The following is a 19,138-nucleotide window of genomic DNA, read 5'->3' as shown; positions in this document are numbered from 1 at the left end:
TTCCAATTTAGTAGGACACTGTGTGTGACCTGCCAAAGCCATTGCTCAGATAAATACTTTGTGAGAGAATCCTTGGGGAATGAAGGAAAGTATTGTCAACCAAAGGAATATAGAAAATACTTAGAATTCTCACTGATTTTAAGAGTTAATTTCTATAATGGTATCATAAAGCCTTCTTGACTGTTATTGATTTTTAAATTACTTTTTATCATATGAGCTGCTTGCTAGCTGGACTCCTGCTTCAGCCCTACCATATTAGAGCAGGTCACTAATGTGTTGTAGAAACCAATTTGTGTCTTCACCATCTGTCTATGGTAGGTTTTTTTTCTCTAGGAAAAAAGATAAGAGCTAGTTGCTGGAGCTTTTGATTGGCTCTCTATTCCGTAGAGCTTAAATTTAACAGGAAATCTGACATATGTTGACTCTTAATTCTGTGCATTAATACAGACTTGAATACAACAGGTGGTCCCACTCCAGCTGCTAAGGAAGTGATGCACAGTAACGGAAGCAGAACTGGAGCATAAGATTTTGCAAAGTGTTCTGAAAGATAAGCTGTTTGGTTGTCTTGTTCCCTGGGAATAACAAGCCTTTGCTAATTGCTCATAAAAGTTAAAAAAGGAGGACAGAAGTGGATGGAAAGGCAGTGACAAGGTTACATTAGAAACAGGCAGGAAGGAGGAGAAGAAAGCTTCCCGAGCCATCTTTAAGGTGAGCATTCAAGTGAGGGGGACAGAGTGGGTTAGAGTTTGAGGTCCTTTCCAAGGGGGGGACTTCTGTTTATGGATAAACCGGCAAAAAGCTGCTGGCATGGAGGCTGTTTAGCATTTCATGTATAATGTTCATGTGCAAGGCTCCACCTAGTCTTTAACACTGTGTCTCTATTTCATGCTGTAATCATTACCAGGATTTCTGAGAAGCGGAGGAGAGATTTTCTGCTGAGATTTTCTTTTGCTGGGTCTCCAGCTCATAGCAGACCTGTGAGTACCTCTGTACTCCTTGGGTATATGCCTAGTCTCAGTAAATGGTTCTGGTAGGTAGCAATGGGTTAGATCCATCTGATCCACAATCTTTAGCTGAATTTGATTGTGTACCATCTCCTACATTGGGGCTCAGCTTGTCTTTCACAGCAGAGCTGTGTGTGTCCTTGGTCTTGCCCTTTGGAGATGACACAAGCCTCAATGTTTCTCTGTCAGCATTGGGTGTGAGATGGTTCTTAGTGCAAAAAAAATCAAACATATTTGAAGGAACAACTACCTGTGGTGCTGGAAGGAAGTGGCACATGTTACCTGTCTGTGCTGTCCTGATCTGCTCATGGACGTTATTGCTGATTTATTTCGTTTTTGTTTACCAAAGCGTGAATTGTGGACCTTCTAACAGGCTTTTTAGGCAGCACAACCCGTCAGATTCACACAGCTCTGGGTGCTCCACGGTCCTGTGTGCTGTGCCTTGTCTCTGCCCGCGTCAGAAGCGCCAAACCTTGGTACCAGGCAAACGCACCCAACCAACTTTTGCCTTTGGCGTCGACGCAGGTGCCGGGGCCGGGCAGCGCCGGGCGGGTTAACGCGGAGCGGGGCGGGGAGCGGCGGACGGGCGGGCCCGAGCGGCGGCAGCGGCGCTCCGGAGGCTGCTGGTGAGTGGGGGAAGGGGGAGAACGGGGACGGGACAGAGCTCCCCGGCACAGGGAGCCGGGTGGGGCGGGCGCGTCCCGGGCCGGCGGTGGGAGCACTTCTGCGGGCGCGGTGAATGCGGTGGCTGAGTTACCGTGCCGCTGGCAGGCGGGAGAGCGAAACTGCTGCAGTTCTGGTAACCTTGCCGCTCTCCCTAGGGTCCCCCCCGGGGGCACCTGCCCGTTGACGGTGAGCAGGAAGGGGCGTCCGGGGCTGGCTCCCGGTCCCGGCCCCGCGGTGCCGCAGCCGTGGGCAGTGCAGGTGCTGCAGCTCCGCACCGTGTGCGCGTCTCCGTATGCTTAAACATATGCAAGGTATGGATATTGCCAACATGTACTCATGAGAGCATCTGCACGCTTCAAGCTTAGTTTGCCCACCTCTGGATTTGTGTATCGCGTCCTGCCGAGGCGCTGGCAGTGAGTTTACACCGCGTGGTGCGTGGCACAGATTCTTTATGACCGTTTCTATAAGGTCTCGTCTTAATCTGTGCAATACATGGACAAATACAACGACATCATTTTGCGTTATATCTGCTGATTAGTTTTTTTTTTTTTAAGAAAAAAAGAAGGGGGGGGGGGGGGAGTAATGCATGTTCGTGTTTCCAGAAGCTGTGTGGGTACATCTGTTCTCCCTTCTGTAATGTAATTCTAGAAAGACATGTCTTGTTAGAGGTTGGTAAGGTGCTTTGCTGTAGTCTTGTTCTTTATGCTGTGCAGAGGGTGTAGTTTTGTGCATGGTTTTTTGTGCTTATGGTCTTCTAAGAGGTGTAGTAGAAAGCACAACTCAAACCCAGCCATATGATGAAAATCTGATTTTGTCAAATTTATCTGGGTACTGAAAATGAAGTGAAATTAAAAAGCATGCACAAACGGTAAAGCAGCAGCTTTTATTGGAATGTAAAGCTGAAAGATGCATTTGACTTTTTGCAGCATGCTAGTCTATAGTTTCAGACAAGTTGGGTTGACTGTGTCCTTATCCTCCTGTGTTATTATAAGCTTTGACAAACATCCTTCAGCATAGTCTTTATGCTATCGGATAATTTCTGATGTGTAGGTTTTGACATCACAGAGAGTGTATTCCTCTTGGGTATCAGTCCTAAAGATTTGTATGTCTGGGTTCTACTTTTAATCCATTAGTTTCACTTCCATGTCTCTAAGTATTTCTCAGAGGCCATCATTTCTACCAGGTCTACTGAAATGTTTGTTTGCAAACCAGGACCCTGGATCTGTTTAACAGATCAGATACAGTCAGGTGGCTTGTTTTAATCGACAGTGGTGTGATTCAGGTCCTCATCAGGTATGTGCTGAAAATAAACAATAGCAGTTCACTTTGGTTGTGACTGTGCTGAAACAGTCTGTTTGCATTCTATAGGTCTTGTGAAAGAAATCTCTGTTGTTGAATTGTAAAATGGAGCTGATAACGATCAATGAACGGACCTGGAAGTTCTGCAGAGATGGAAAGCTTAGTTTAGAAGCAGAGCAGGTACTTTCTTCTAGGCATATTTCACAATGTACAGGCTGTTTGAATGGCTTTTAAATACTTTAAATGGTGTGTCTGTTTCCGCATCATAGGATGACCTGCCAGCTCCTTCCAGAACCACACTTGAGGAGACTTAATGAAAGCTTAGCAGTAAAGTTTTTAGTTTGAACTCCATATATAGATTTAGTAAACCATAATTTCTGAAAGTCTTAAATTACCAAAGTCTGAAGTCTAAACTTGTGGTAACTAGCAAGTTACTTTAATATCTGTCTCTAGCAGCTTTCTGCAATGGATCAGAGCTTTAAAAAGCAATTTAGCGTGGTAAAGCAGCTTTAAACTGATGGGATTTCAGGAGCTGGCACCTGAACTATGTAATACTTTGGTGTAGGTGCCCCTATATCTCTGTGCTTCACAGTTCCACTGCCCGTGCCAGCTGCAGCGGCTCACACAGGAGCAGCCCTGTCGCATACATGCACAGGGTGACACTTCTGTGCCCCACAGTGGTTTTTTTTCTTTTAAGCCTGTTATCAGTCTGTGTGTACAGAGTGCTGTGGGCCGTGGCTGGCAGTGCTGCTTCCTCTCTCTGCAACTTAAATGTTTAGTCTTGAGGGCCTACGTTTCTGGTAGGTTTAACACTTAAGAATTTTTGTTTGCACCATATAGCCTTGGTGTTTTAGATGGGATATATTGATTAAACAATAAAACCCTGAATGTTGATTCCCTTCATTCCACTCCCTTCCCTTTTCAGTCCAAAAGATGATGCCATTAAAATGGGCTATTACACTCGGAGTGGAAATAACTGTGACGCTCTGCTCATCTTAACCTAAAAGGTATTGAAGACCAAGATAATGGGATAATGCTGCTTGTGCATGCTTGATTTGGGTTCAGCCAATTATGTGAAATTGGGAATATTGAAAAAACAAAATGTAGCCAAACACAACCAGAAGTAGATTCTCTTGTTAATAATTCAGTTCTCTGGACTAAAATCTTACTCATTGAGCCTTAGATTTCTTTTTTAAATACAAACTTTTTCCAGTCTGTAAAGCTGAATGTAAAAAAATGGCTTTACAAAAGTATAGTCTCAGTTCCTTAAAGACAAGCATGCAGCGTGTGGTTCCAAGCACAGGCAGTGCCCACAGAATTTCCTTAAACAAAATGTAAATCAGTCGCTTCTGCGATAATCTGTCTCTGTAAAACCTGCCAAGTGACTGTCAAGCTTCCCTTGCATCCTCTGATAGTACCAGATGTGTGCCACCTTTCAGTTTGTTTCTCTAAATTGATGGTTTTGGTTATAATATCAATTAACCATTAAAGACAGTTAAAAGCAAACCACAGTAGCTACCTCGCAGAACTCCTTCTTACAGTTACATATTAACATTTTTGGCCTCTGCTGTGTTACACACCCTTTTCTGCACTGGTATTTCTTTCTAAGCTGAGGTAACCTGAATGGGTTTCTTGGGTTACTGTGCAATCATTTGGCTGTGTTTTCCTCCGTGGCCGTACATGTATGCAGGGTGTGGAGGGGGACAAGGGACCAATTGCCTTTCTGAACTGGTATTACTTGTATGTATAGCTTGGCTGCCTGGTGTCCCAGCTTCCTACTGCTGCCTCCACCTTCCTCATGGGAATGAAGTGAGAGAGAGGTTTTCAGTAACAAGAAAAAGATAAGCAGCACCATAGTTTATCCTGAAGAGCAGGAAGGGACGGAGGGTGTTCATGACTGCCTGTAGCACAGGCTTCAGGAGCAGGAGTGCTGCAGTGGGGAGCCATTGCCAGGGGATGTGTAGCCTGCAAGCCTCCAGATGCTCCTTTTGTGGTACGGTACCAGGGCTGACTGCTGCTTGTAGAAGTTTAAAACACCTAAACAATTGCAGAAAGGCAATTGCTGTGGCTTAATATTTCTCTGCAGTAATGGTTTGAATATAAGGAGAGTCTTTCTTCTTGCCTCTTTGCTCTGCCACCAATGCCTGTGATCAGTCAGTATGATAAACTCTGCTTTCTGAAGAGTAACTTTTGTAATAAGTTTCAAAATATCTTAGAAATCTGTATTTGATACCTCATCTCTGGTAACGGGCAAGGGGAGGCAGGAAGGTGATGTGCGGCAGCTTGCCCACTTTATGGGCTGTGCCTAGGCTCAGCTTGCTCCTCTGTGCCATCCCATGGACCTGCCTGGACTGTACTGGCTTCACTGTTTGTCCTCCTGTTCTGGAGCATATAATTTTGGATGCTGAACCATGCCAAATTCTGCATAGGAATCCCTGTGCCAGCTCAGGGGAACCAGCACTAACCCAGGCTGGGGTTGTGCCTGGCAAACTTTCCCATGCCAACCTTCAGTCCTGCTGCAGGACTTCACTGCTGTAGTCCTGTAGGTTCAGTCCTGCTCGATGGACCTCCCAGTCCAGCAGCAAATATGCCTTGAATCCTCTCAAGGTAGCTGACTGTGCCAGCCCAGGCTTGTTGCATTTTTACAGGAGCAAGGCAGAAGCTGTCAAAGTCCCCCAAATTGATGCCAACCCTTCAATAAACTTGTGGCCAATGTATTGAAACAGCTTAGGTTTTAATGGACAGGAAAGAGGCAGAAAACCAGTGTGGTGTGACATGAATCCCGTTATGGCTTGCAGGTTAAACTTTGTAATAACCTTCTCTTTAAAACACCGAGTTTTTTCCTTCAGACATGTCTGCATTAATAACAAGTGACTCAGCTTCAGCTGATTTACAGGCTGAATTTTGGTTTGAACCAAAGTGACTTAAGTGATTTTAATTGCTGTTTGAATTGAGCAAAATCAGTGATTTAAATAACATACTAAAAATCTGTATATTGAAATTTAATAACTTGAGGCAAACTAATTTCTAATTGAATAACTATTAAAGTATATTAGTTTGCAACATCCAAAACAGTATCTAGGTGAGAGTTCGCTAACTCTTTATTTAGGTAGTTAGTGTAATATATTCCTGTCTACCCATGCAGATTTTTGACTTTTATTTCAAGAGTGGTGTAAAATATTTTCTGACTTGATACAAGTTGCACTTACAAATAGGAATTTAAAATCAACTCAAATATACAAGCTGTCTTTAAGACAAACAGAGCTCAAGATATGCTGCATTGGAAAGGATTCTTAATGTATGCTTTGCATTTGAAAGCAGTTTAATTGAACTGAATCCACGGAGTTCTTTTGAGCAGATATTTTATGTTTACTCAGAGTTGTAGAGGAAAGCACACTTTGCAGGCCATCAGTTTCTGATCTTTGTAGCCACTGTTGGCTGAACTGAAGTAATTATTGTATTGAAATAAAACCTTTTTGACAAGGGTGTGTTTTTGGCAGTTGCGAAGCTCTGTTTTTGCTTGCAGGTGACTAGTGGCAAGCTAATACCTCAGCCCATCTATAGGATATGTAATATGTGGTTACTGCTGTCAAGTTTTTGGTGGCCTGTATGAAGGGCTATAAAATACTGAGTGGCAGAGAAGAGGTGAATGGGTGTTGTTTGCTCTGTGTTCCCATAAAAAACAAGATGTCTGGAGCTCATGAGTGCCACATTCAAAGCAGAAGAGGGCAGATTTTCATGAAGTGAGTAGCAGAACTTGGGAGCTCTGGTGCAGACTCCAGATGACTGTTTGATTTGGGCTGACCTGTTTTCTACTATTTGTTTCTATTTTTTTAAATTTTTAACAATATTTTACCTGAATCTTCAAATTCATGTGTACTTAAATCTGAAATATGTAATACTGAAGGGTGTGTTTTTTCTTTTTAAGTTTAAACCTACCCTGATTAAGAAAAACATCTCTGATTTGGATACAGAGGAGAAGACCTGGATACCAAAGTCTTCAATGTATTGAACTGTGACATGCTAGGAAATATGGCACATCCTGTCATACAACTCTTGTGCCTGATGTGGACTGGGGCAGGACCACTGAGAATACAGGTGCACAGTGCTATCACAGCTGCACAGCTCCCCTGAGGCCAGGATGGTTCTGCTGGGAGGACTTGAAATAAAATGAAGGTGTGAAATAAACCACTGTCTGGAAGGACCCTGCTGTGACAAGTGCTTTTTGTGCATAAGCTGGTAGAGACAGCTACATCTCGGCTCTGAAGGACTGGGATGCAAACTAGCTCCACGTCAGCTACCACTCTGGTGCAGCTTCCATTTGGACATCTCCAGAGTCTGCCCTTTGACCCTGAGACCTCAGCTGGATGCTTTCCTGCTCCCTCCCATCTTACGTCAACACCTGAAGACATCACTTTCAAAACTGGTTGTTATTTGAGCTCTGCTGTGTGACAGTGAGTGATTATTTTGGTGGAGCATTAGATGTGTGATTTCTTTATTTTGACAACCCCCCTTTTCTGGGTAGTACTGAAAATCAGGGTGGGATCAATAAGATGAAGCATTTAGATTAGGTTCATAGTTGATATTTTGGATATTTTTTTAAGCTTGCTTTCCAGATGAGATGCAAAAAGTATCTGCATATTTCTTTCTTTTCCTGTCACCGCAAATAAGAGCGATTCATCTGTTGAGATGATTACACGGTAACATGCAATATGTTCAGAAAACTTTCCCTATAATTTTCACATATTCTACACTCCCCTCCCCTGCCATTCTTGCCCAAAATGCTGCTTCTATTTGCAGGCATTTGGGCTGTTCTGTAAAAGCTTCATGTCAAGCTCAGCAAGTCCTTTACTGCCTTGGTGGGTAGGAGCAGAGCCATCTTGGTTGGCAGGGTTCCCAGCACTCTGCTGCTTGAGCTGTTTTCTGTAGCTCCTCGTGGAACTCTGGTCACTTATGAACTTGAGTACTTCCTAGGTGAGGATGGGGAATGTATCAGCTGCCCAACTCTACTGCCACAAACAGGAAGCCGTAGGCATTGAATTCAGATTGACTCCTTATGGTGGATCTGAGCTGCTAAGGCTTTTTTTATTTGGAGTTGAAGGGCTGATTTACTTGGTTCCTTCCGCTTCTCGTCCTTTAGTAATTGTCCTTAGTTTTATGTGTCCGAATTTGATTTTTTTTTTAATTATACATTCTTTTATAAAAGTGGCTGCCTAGGTTCTTGATGGTAATAAAATGGACAACAATGTCAAGTGATCCGATTTCATGTTGACTACTAGATGTAGGGTGGGAACTGGGAACCAAGGCAATAACTCAGAAAATCAAAACATTAAAAACAAACCGAAAAACCAAAGCAAAACCCCCAACCCAAGACTGCTGAAAGAATTAATCACCAAATAGTGCAGGTTCATTTCAAATCGGGTAATACAAATACTGCATGAGAGAAATGGCACAAGTATCATAACTTAAATGGCAGAAGATGAACCTTTTAACCTTAACTCAGAAGGAACCTTTTAATATAAATGTGGCTTGTTAGCCAGCCTGCTGGGGATTGCTTAATTTGCTTCCCAGTCCCTGGGGAGATGAGATATAGCTGTTAGGCAACCACAGGGTAATAACAGACAAAGTGAACCTGATCTTTATCTGTGATCAATTTTAGCTGTAGAGATGAAAAGCTTATTCTTTTTTGTATCTCTCTGCCTGTAACCGCTTCGAGGTGTGGGGTTTTATGGTTTTTTTTGTTTTTTCTTTTCAGCCCCACTCTGTCTGTCACTGGCACCCATGACAGCCTGGGGCTCACAAGGAGCTTTACAAACGTTATTAACCTTGCTGCCTCTCCTGCAGCTTTGTATCCTGATACTTCCTCCTCTCTGTCCTTAGTCAGGTATCAGTCTGTCCCTCTGTATAATACCTAATGTGATTAGGATCTTGTGCTATGGTTGGATTCTTAAGTTTTGCTAAATCTATTAATGTATATATCGTATCTATTAATAAAGTCATTGTTAAACCCCTTATTCAGATGCTGACAGCGAATGTGAGCTCCAGTGATGATCAGACACAAACTCTCCCTACCAGGCAGTGAGACCCTGCATGGGGTCTGGTCACCATGAGTAATTGCTGTCAGACCTGCCTGTGTAAATTAATTCAAGTTCAGTTTGATTCATAATAAAGGCAGTGAAATTGCCAAGGCAGCTGCCATTGACCTCACCGGAGTAGCTGAAGTGTGATGTAATCTGGAACACAGACTCCCATTCCATCATGGTTAATGGCCCTGTGTGCAAAATAGTGCTGAGTGGGTATAAGAAAAAACCCAGTACTACTGCTGTTGCTGGGGCTTGCTTTATCCTGTGGTTGGGTAGGGAGCAGTGTTTTGGTTTTGAAGATAATTGGGCTGTGTGGTGCTCACAGGGCTCGGGGTTGACAGCCCAGTAAAAGAATCCCTGGCTTTAAAACAGTCAAATATGTAGAACATTTTTTTTTCCTTTTCATCACACTTAAATCCTGTAGTAGCAGGTAACAGGCATGTGCTCAGAATATATATGCCTGTAGCAATTTATATTCCTATATTTTTACATTATTAGTTTATAATTAAAAGCAAAAAAAAAGTTGTTGTTGTTTGGTTTTTTTGCCAATATTAGGCCTTTTATTGCTTAGTCAGTAAAATGGAAAAATTATGTTTTATGCTTCTTTGTCCTGACTGGGTACATTGAGAAATGGAAATAATGATGGGGCTGTGGCTCAGACATAGGATTTCATGGCAAGAATGGCTTGGCTGTTGCTCAGATTTTCTTTGTGACCTTCAGACAGTCACTTTTAACTCTTTAACTTCCACTTTGTTGCTAGACACTATGGCTACTAGTGCAAAGGCACTGTGTTGGGGTTTTGTGAGCAGGTAAGTCTCATAAAAGTTCCTCATCATCCAAGTATCATGTGCTGCAGTCCTCCAGGGGACAGAATATCATCTTCTGCATTAACTGTGTAAAATATGAATGTTTACCTAAAGTCTCCAAATACATTCCCTCTCATGTCCATGTTCTATCTCCTTTTCCCTCAAAAAAAACCTGTTAGGTATGGTGACTGAAGCAATAGCTGGGGTTTTCTTAATCCTTCTTTCTTTTTTCCCTTCCACTCCTCCCAGGATGCAGGGGCTTTAATCCAGGATGAATGAATGCTACTATGATAAGCGCATGGACTTTTTCTATAACAAGACAAACACAGACACAGTAGATGAGTGGACGGGGCCACAGCTTATTGTTGTTCTGTGTTTTGGGACGTTTTTCTGCCTCTTCATTTTCATTTCAAATTCATTGGTCATAGCAGCTGTGGTCAAGAACAAGAGGTTTCATTTTCCCTTTTACTATCTTCTGGCCAACTTAGCGGCTGCAGACTTTTTTGCTGGAATTGCCTATGTCTTCTTGATGTTCAACACTGGCCCAGTGTCTAAGACATTAACTGTTAACCGCTGGTTTTTGCGTCAGGGTCTTCTGGACACCAGCCTGACAGCTTCCCTGGTGAATCTGCTCGTCATAGCTGTTGAGCGGCACATGTCGATAATGCGGATGAAGATCCACAGCAATCTTACGAAGAAGAGAGTCACCTTTTTAATTATATCTATTTGGGCCATTGCTATTTTCATGGGTGCTGTTCCCACCTTGGGTTGGAACTGCCTCTGTGACATTACTGCCTGCTCATCCCTGGCACCTATTTATAGCAGAAGTTACTTGGTGTTCTGGAGTGTCTTAAACCTGGTTGTCTTCTTCATTATGGTGGTGGTTTACATAAGAATCTATATGTACGTCCAGAGGAAAACCAATGTCTTATCATCGCACACTAGTGGATCCATTAGCCGTAGGAGAACCCCTGTGAAGCTTATGAAGACTGTCATGACTCTCTTAGGTAAGAGACTACAATACATGATATACAAGGGTGACAATGCCAATGAATGGGTTTGTGGGGTTTATCTGTTTTGTTGTTTGGTTGGTTGAGGTTTCTTTAAGCATATTGTACCCCCTTCAAACAAAACCATAAAAACCCTCATCAAACTTCTAAGTGCTGGAGGCATTTAGGCTTCTGTCCGCTTTAGATAGTGAAACAACTGCTGCACCACACAGAAATAAGTAAAGACTAATCAATATGCAGAAGAAATGAGTCTGTTTCAGCTTGTTAAAAACACAAATTATCTACAGGTATGTTTGGGGGGGCGGAATACAAAATCATTTGGAGGAAGGCTTGTGAACATTCACAGCTATCTAGAAGAATGGTTTTGTAATAATATTCTTGAATATCTGCCCAAGGTCATAAATCCTATGGCTGGATGTGGATAGTTTCCTCTGCACTTCTTCCTCTTGACTGTGTCCTAAATGTACTACTTCCCCCTGAAATGCATCCTCCCTGGGGAAAGGAGTTGATGCCTGGTGGGTCTGTGACTTTGACAGAGCTTTGCTTTGCAAGGGGAAAATTCATCTTCATTCTGTGAAGATTGCATGGTGCAAAATACTTTAAGGTGGTTATACATTATGGCCTTGATTTCTAGATCATAACACAAAATTTGACTTGGATTCTGCACTAGAGACACTGCTGATATTTGGGCAGCTCAGATCACTGCATCAGTTAGTTGTGATGTAGCTGCTAGTTAAATAATGCATTCGAGAGGATGATTGATCATTGGAACAGAGTACTAGCTGTAGCAGTCAGTTTTCCCTAGGAAGACTTGAATCTGCATGAGGTGTTTTCTGGAAGCCAGGTTGGTACAACTCACTGTGGATGGAACTGTGGGGGGGGACAGTGGGACACTTGTAAAGCTGGGCTCAGGTGGTAGGGAACTCTAAACCCACAAATATGGCTTTACCGCTTTGACAGCTGTTCAGCATGGTGGTACTAGAGAGGTCTGAGAGAAAAGTGTCAGTTTTCATGGAGGCAGGAGTTACCAGGGTAGGAAGTTGGCTAAGGACACTTCCTTCCCCTTGTGGTCTATGGATGTTGCACAGTCTGGTATCTGCTTCTCTTTCTTCTTACCGCTGCACCCCCCAGAATAACAGTGCTGTAGTACACAACACCTTTGTCTACCAAAATGATGTTTTAAGATGCTTTAGAAGCCAGTATCAGTTAAATTTTACAGTGTCTGACCTTGGAAAAGAACTTTACTTGGTTCAAGTAAATACAAGGTTCTCACTTATGCTCCTGTGTCTTCTGAAGTTGGCTTGTCCACTGCCAGAGCCTTTCCCTTCTAAAGAGCTCCCCAGTACTCCTTCCTCTTCCCTCCCTTAATTTTATGGCACCTATAGAGAGACAAGGTGGTGATTGTTCTTATCCCCCACCTTGACTTGCTGGGGCAAGATTTGATCTTCTGCCCTTCCTGAAGCTCTCATGCAGTGAAACTTAAACCATGACCTGGAAAGAGAAAATTTCTGTAGAAAAGCTCTGAATAGCTCCAAATATGACCATGCCCTAATGTGTAAGCGTTGGATAGACTGTAGTTAACTGCTGCATTGGAAAGAGATAAAAGTGCTTGAAAAAGCAGTTTTCTGAGCATTTCTACTGAAGGCAGAACTGCAGGCTGTTTTCTGGGAAGTCGCATGGAAATAAATCATCATGCATAGCCTTGTCTAATTTATATGTATATTTATACAGTTTGGTTTTGAATAAGGTGAAGATGGAGGGTGTTAAGGGAATGCTGGAATAACGCTGTTGGCTCTCGGTGCCACCTGTGCATGTTTGCAGGTCAGAGCAGCAGAGGTGTTCTGTGTGCTGGAGGATGCCCAACTGCCTAGTGGGGGAGTTGGAAGGACAGTGGTGGTTGCTGTTTGCTAATCCCTTGTGGTCCTTTAGCCTGTGGCAGATCTTCAGTGCTCACCATGGCCATGCTGCTGTGAGGGAATAAACCCCACTTTAAACTTAATTTTCAACTTAGACTTTCTTTTATTAGGGAGAGGAGCCTTAGGACTATGGGTTGACTTAAAGATCAGCATTACCTTCCTCTTACTCACAAAATATGGCTTTTCAGCTACCAGATAAAACTATAATTTGGCCAAGGCATTTAGTGATTTAATATGCTGGGCCAGACAAATTTAACTTAGAAAGCCTGAGTCCTACTTTAGAGATCATAATTTTGTATACTTGCTTTGTCAGTCAGAAACGACACCAAAAAAGAGCCTGCTTCCAAAGAAGTGGACTCAGTGCATGTGTTCCTGGATGCAAGATCTACCTCAGACTCCTGTGTCAGGGGAAGCGTATCTTGGCATGTTCCTTCGTATTGGTTCCTCCAGTTTTGACTCTGAAAGGCTTTTTATAAACATTTATTTCTAGGAATGAGAATTTATTTTATGAAACGGTTTGAAGTGTGCATTCATAGCCAAGTCATTCAAGCACACTCTGCAGAATGTATTAGAAACTGAACAGCACATTTTCTGGGCTTCCCTATTACCAAAGAAGTTACCAAGTGACCGATTTGATTCTTCCAAAATTTTGCTTGCATCCACTGATGCAACAACCTCCAGCTGTATGCAACATGTAGATTTTGCTCAAGGCAGTTATTTCTAATGGCTTGTTCAAGAACATCTGAAAATGTTTTGGAATACATGCCTGATAACAGTCTCAACTAAAAGCAATTCCAAGATACTCTGTTGCTGGATGAAACATGATGAGAACCAGAGTTCCTGTTAATGTGCTCTGTTGGTTTCATGGGGGGTTCAGGACAAAATCCTGCTGGCATGCTGCTCCTCCTGTCTGCCTCCACTTCTGTTTGTGGGGAGCCTGGGCATCTGGCTGGCTGCCCCTCCAGCAAAGCATGGCTGTCCTCTGTGGGTGTTCTCCTCCTGTGGTCCTCCGCTTTAGAGTTGAGGGAATCTGGGTTTCAGTGTGACTTTGTGGGTTCATGGTGGCTTTTTGGCCTCGGATGACACCTTCCAGAGACTGGGATTCAGGTCCCTGTCATTTACCTTTTCTATCATAACCCCTTAAAATGGTCCATCACAGGATAGGAGCAAGGCTTTCCCTTTGGTGTGCTAAACCATAGGAGGTTATCTGATTGAAACTGGAAGATAAGAAATCTAGCAAAGGGGGCTAAAATCCTCTTAGGCTGACTTTGTGGCATAGTCCTAGCTAAGCCTGTGACTATAGCTTTGAAGAAGGGCAGCTGCAGGTGTGCGGGTACGTGATTTTTCAGATGGTCTGTATATGGTAGCTCATCTGAACTTGGCAGTGAGATTCCTGCTGAAATAGCTGCTTTGGGGTGGATGATTTTCAGTTTCAGTGAATTTATAGTTTAATTGGTAACTTACTGTTTTTAACTCGGTGTCCATGTGGCAAAGGCAACTGGAAACTACTGCACTCTTCTCAGTGTTGGCATGCTCGGGGACAGCTTTGATGTGTGGAGCTTTATGACATGGTGCTGCCAAAGCATCAGTAGTGCTTCCAGGTACACAGGGATTCACTTTCAAGCAGAGATAGTGTAGCCTGCAAGAAAATACTATTTTAAATCTAATGGCAAATCCTTAGCCTAACCTTGAGTCATTGTGGCACTTGATCCCCTATAATCTGGTGGGAAGACCCAGAGCTGTTCTTCTGATCTATGTTGCAGCCAGGCTGTGTTTCAAGTCACTTCTGTGAATTTTAGAGAGCCCCAGAAATTAAACTCTTTCTGGAGCATTGCACTTTCAGGGACAGGAATTCCCATGGGATAAAATGTCTGCAAACAAGAAAATCACTGAAGGGCCAAGACAAAGGTATGCATTTAGACTTAACCATGGTTCCCTCTGGAAAGATCTGTTGTAAAAATGGCAAAATCCAAGCAAGGCTGTGAGTCTGAACCATGCCTTGCTTTCATCTCTGCAGTGTTAAGAGCAGGGTGTGAATCCCTTGTGCTATCTCCATACACAGCAAAATGTACTTTTGATGATGGAGTCAAAGCAACACCCCGTGGAAGCATCAGCCAGTAACTTTGACACTGTCACTGCATTGCCTCCTGTCCTTGTCTTCAGTCATGGGCTGGGGGAAATGTGCAGATACTTGTCTGCAGATGTCTTAACTTCCCTTGCTTTTGTCACTGAAACCTTTTAGGGTTTTTCCTGTTTAAATAGACAGGAATATATCCTAGGAGTTTGTGGACTAATCCCCCTGCAATCCTGGGGGTTTGTTTGAAGGGGAGATTTCTGTGTCTTTTGTTACATGTGGCTTTGGGGTCTATTTCCTGCTGACTTCCATGAAAGCAGAGTTGGACCTTGCATGCTTTGTGGAGCAAGTGGTCAAAATGCTTTCAGTGCTTGCTCTAGGGAGGGTTTGTTACCATCTTGATTCCTGCATGGAGCTGGTGTGTTGGTGATATTGCCAGTGACCCTTTGTGGCCAGCAAAAACACCCTATCCAAATACTTACGGAGACACTCAACTGTTGTTGTCTGGGTGGTCTGGTTCCAGGGCTTTGCTGGTGAACCCCAGGGCAATAAATTAGTACAGTGTTCTCTGCATTGTAGACTGTAAGAGTTGGTATCACAACTGCTTACTCAGCATACTGGAGCCAAACCAGTATGTAATATAGAGACTGAGCAGAGAAAACAAGTGTTGTGGTAGCAGTTTGAAGCTCCTAATGCCAGTGGGCAATGGAGGAATGTTACTGATGTTAACCAGTATCTCAAAACTAACACTGTGAAAGTAGTACTTAGCATCACAAAAATCTTGGTACAGCAGAGTAGAAAATGCAGTTTCTGAAGGAGGTGGTCTCTTGCCTTTCTGTTCTGTAAAATATTGCCTGGAAAATAGTAAATAAGTAGGTTGAATTTTGTTTGGTCTCCAGGAGCACAGATTTACAGCAAGATCTGTGGTACCTTGTCCTGGATACATTTTTCAGCAATCCTAATGCTTAATAAATCACATGAATTCAACTTTATATATCATTAAGGCTTGCCCATCAGAATGGCACAGACTGTATTGAACTCCTTGTTGGGGAGAAGTGTCCAGTACTGCTGAAACCAGACCATGTGCTATGGAGTCCTGACTCTGGTGCTGCCTAGGTCCCACTGCTTGCCTGTACAATTCAGCTATGGGAAAACCAGCAGCTTTAAAAAGAGTGAGCTGGACTTGATTTCCCTACAAACATTGTTGAACAGATACCAACACTCCCAGGAGAGCTTTTTAGCATGTAGTTGCCATCATCCTTATTTGTTTGTTTATTTTTTCTAAGCCCCAAAAAGGGGAAACTCTGCTGTTATAAATGATTGGAATTTCCTCAGTACGTTGTTCAAACTGTGACTGTTGTGCAGAGTTGTAATTTTCTATTTCTGTATGTCAGACAGCAATTGTGGCTTGTGCTAAGTTAGTATTATCGTGCACATGGCTACTCCTTCCTTGGGCTCAAGGCGAGGGCTGACAGGCTGTGGTGATGGAGGAGACAAGAGGGCAGATGGGGCAGCTCAGGGTCCCCCTGCAAGCTCGTGGCCAAGGGCTGTTCTGGGTTGCCATGTTTCCCCCTCCCCACCCGTGCTGCCCATACCCCTGCCTTCATGGTGGGGTTGTGCAGTAATGTGGAAAGATGCAAATGCAATATTGAACTTTGTCCTAAGCCAAGGTTTTTATGCTTTCTTCATGTTGTCTTCACTCTAAGATCTCTTCCCTTATTTCCTCTTTCTGGTGGAAGAGGAATGTGTTGTCCTACTTCGTGTGTTTCAGCTTTTATTATCACCATGTGTCTCACTTCTTCCTCACAGGTGCTGTTATCGTTCCTGCCCAGCTTTGAAACACAAGGAGAACTCTGTTGCTCCTGGGCTTTTCCTGCAGTTTCTTGCTACACTACAGAGTTTTCTTGTTCCCCACCACTACACTCTTATTTCCTCATCCTTTTGTATCTTTTTTCTTTATTCTGTTCTTTGCTTCATTTCTTTGCCCTCGCTTATCACATCCTTTGATTCCTCTTTGCTAACTCATCTGTTTTCTTTGCCTCTTCATTCACTACTGGACTTGTTTCCTCGATCTAAGTTGTTTTGTCTCAAGTCCTCTGCACGCACAAGCCAGGAGGGAGTGGTGGAGAGAGGTGGGCTGGTGGTCTGACAGGCGCCAGCAGTGTGCTTGTGTGTCACAGGCAATGGCATGTATCCTGTGGGGTTTCCACCTGGGATGTGTTTAAATTATGATTCCTATTTTATGAATTGGGCATTGTGCCTATAGCTCTCAGAGTCAGCTGTAGCGTGACAGAAGACGTGTCCCTTCTTTGGGTCATATTGCGGTAGTGGTGGAAGTGAGCCACCTGGTATGTACACCTCCAGCATACAAGAGAGACGAAGAGAGGAAGTCTGAGTTCAGAGTGCTAGTTCTCTGCTTGTTAATGCTCCAGAGCTCTTGTTTATTTATCAGTGTGGACAACTCACTGTTGTGATGACCTTTCCCTGCTTGTGTTTGAGCTGATGTTGTCAGTAGCTGGATTCTTGCTCCCTGCAGCCTTCTGAGAAAGCTTCTCTGCCTTATACTCAGGGCTTGATGGAGAAATTGTATTAGATATGATCTTGATACTGTCATGAGAGTTTTGTCTTCTCCTGCTTTTATAGTTTTTGTGTAGAATTTTGATGAATCCAGTAATTTTGTAAGAGGCAAAAAAAAACCAAACTCCTACCAGTTTAAAGTATTTTTTTTCTCCTTTATTTCTAGGTGCCTTTGTTGTCTGCTGGACCCCTGGCCTGGTTGTCTTACTGCTGGATGGTCTGAACTGCACCTACTGTGGGATTCAGAATGTTAAGAGGTGGTTTCTTCTCCTGGCCCTCTTGAACTCTGTTATGAACCCAATAATTTATTCATATAAAGATGATGAAATGTGGGGCACCATGAAAAAGATGATTTGCTGCTCCTCTGAGGATAAGAGCCAGGACAGGCGCTCTTCACGGATCCCCTCAGCAGTTCTCTGTAGGAGCATGGATACCTCGGGGCACTACATTGAAGATGGCATTATTCAAGGGACAATTTGTGGAAAAGGAGATCTTGGTGACAAAGGAAACTCCTGAGCTATTCGAGAAACTGACTTGGCTGGAAAAGGAGAGGGGGAAGGGAGAGTTTTGTAAGAGATTGACTGGCAAAGCTAGTAAACAATATATCCACTTTGTTCCAGAGCCTAAACTCCAGTGTTAACAAAAGTTCTTATAAATAATTGCCTGATGGAAAAACACTTTGTAATGAAGAAAACTTTCAGTGCTGCCATCTTTCTCCTTTTCTTCTTTTAAGTACATGAAATTGTTTTTTCGTATGAATGGAATAAATACACCTCAGAGACTTTTGCATGGAAACAAAATGTAAGCCACGTAGCGAGACCCTCCTTAAACTCCTACAGAGAAAATAAACCTGCCTCACTGTGCAGGTTTAGCATTCATTCAGTATTTATGCTTTAAACAGTTTCTGTGCTTCTTGAGGAGGATCGCAGGCTTGGGGGGTCAGAACTGACATCGTGACCTGTTGTCTCGGTTGACAAAGTTCATGAAATAGGCCATACTTACCTTCTCTCTTCCTCCTCCTTATCTTGCTTTCAGAATAGGCAGTTTGGTGGTTTATTAAAGCTATGCCAGAAACCTGGCTGTGATGAAAAGCCCAGATCAGTGTACAGGAGTAACTGTGACTGTGGATTGTCAGGATCAGTACAAGAAGCACAAAAGCCATTATTACTTCCATAGTGGAGTGAATGCTCAAGGAGATGTATTGCACTCTGTGCTGCTATTGCGTAGGCAGACATCGAGGGTAGATTAACAGAACAGTATGGCTGTGTTCATTATGCTCATTTCTTACTTCCCCTGATAACATCAAATGGGTGTGCTCACTCCTCTTTAACTGCTATGCCACTGAAAGAAATGAAATCCAAGCTCTGTTTTAAGAGGGTGAACTTTGAAAGGACGTTTAAATATACATGTATACAGGTTCAATAAAGCTATTTAAAATAGAAAGTAATTTACAGGAAAAAACCTGAAACCAACCTAAATCACTGTGGAAGTACAGTATGCATTGATCGTCTGATCTTGTTTGGGCCACATTTGGCCTCTCATTTGCAAACAGGGTACTTGAGGAAGAGGCCATGAAACAGAAGGGCTTTCAGCATTATGACTAATCAAGTCTAGTGTTGATGCAGCCACAGCCCAAATTGTTGAAGTTTTGGCTAACACACAGTGCTCTAATGGAGGATCCAGCAATTCAGAGCTCGAGTCAA

General features: G+C 43.1%; 1 protein-coding gene across 1 annotated transcript; it reads left to right on the top strand.

The window, feature by feature from the left end:
- The first annotated feature begins 7,237 nt into the window (after nucleotides 1-7,237).
- Nucleotides 7,238-18,895, top strand: LPAR3 (lysophosphatidic acid receptor 3). Its single transcript, XM_057408348.1, has 3 exons — nucleotides 7,238-7,423; nucleotides 10,108-10,865; nucleotides 17,602-18,895. Exons 2-3 carry the CDS (start codon nucleotides 10,130-10,132, stop codon nucleotides 17,949-17,951), a joined length of 1,086 nt encoding a protein of 361 aa, XP_057264331.1. The 5' UTR covers nucleotides 7,238-7,423; nucleotides 10,108-10,129; the 3' UTR covers nucleotides 17,952-18,895.
- Nucleotides 18,896-19,138: the final 243 nt, after the last annotated feature.

The sequence above is a fragment of the Pezoporus wallicus genome, unplaced genomic scaffold, assembly GCF_028554395.1.
Source record: "Pezoporus wallicus isolate ANWC-B61680 ecotype Strahan unplaced genomic scaffold, APGP_CSIRO_Pwel_v1 contig_4238, whole genome shotgun sequence".
NCBI lineage: Eukaryota > Metazoa > Chordata > Aves > Psittaciformes > Psittacidae > Pezoporus > Pezoporus wallicus.
This window is presented reverse-complemented; position numbering and strand designations above follow the sequence as displayed.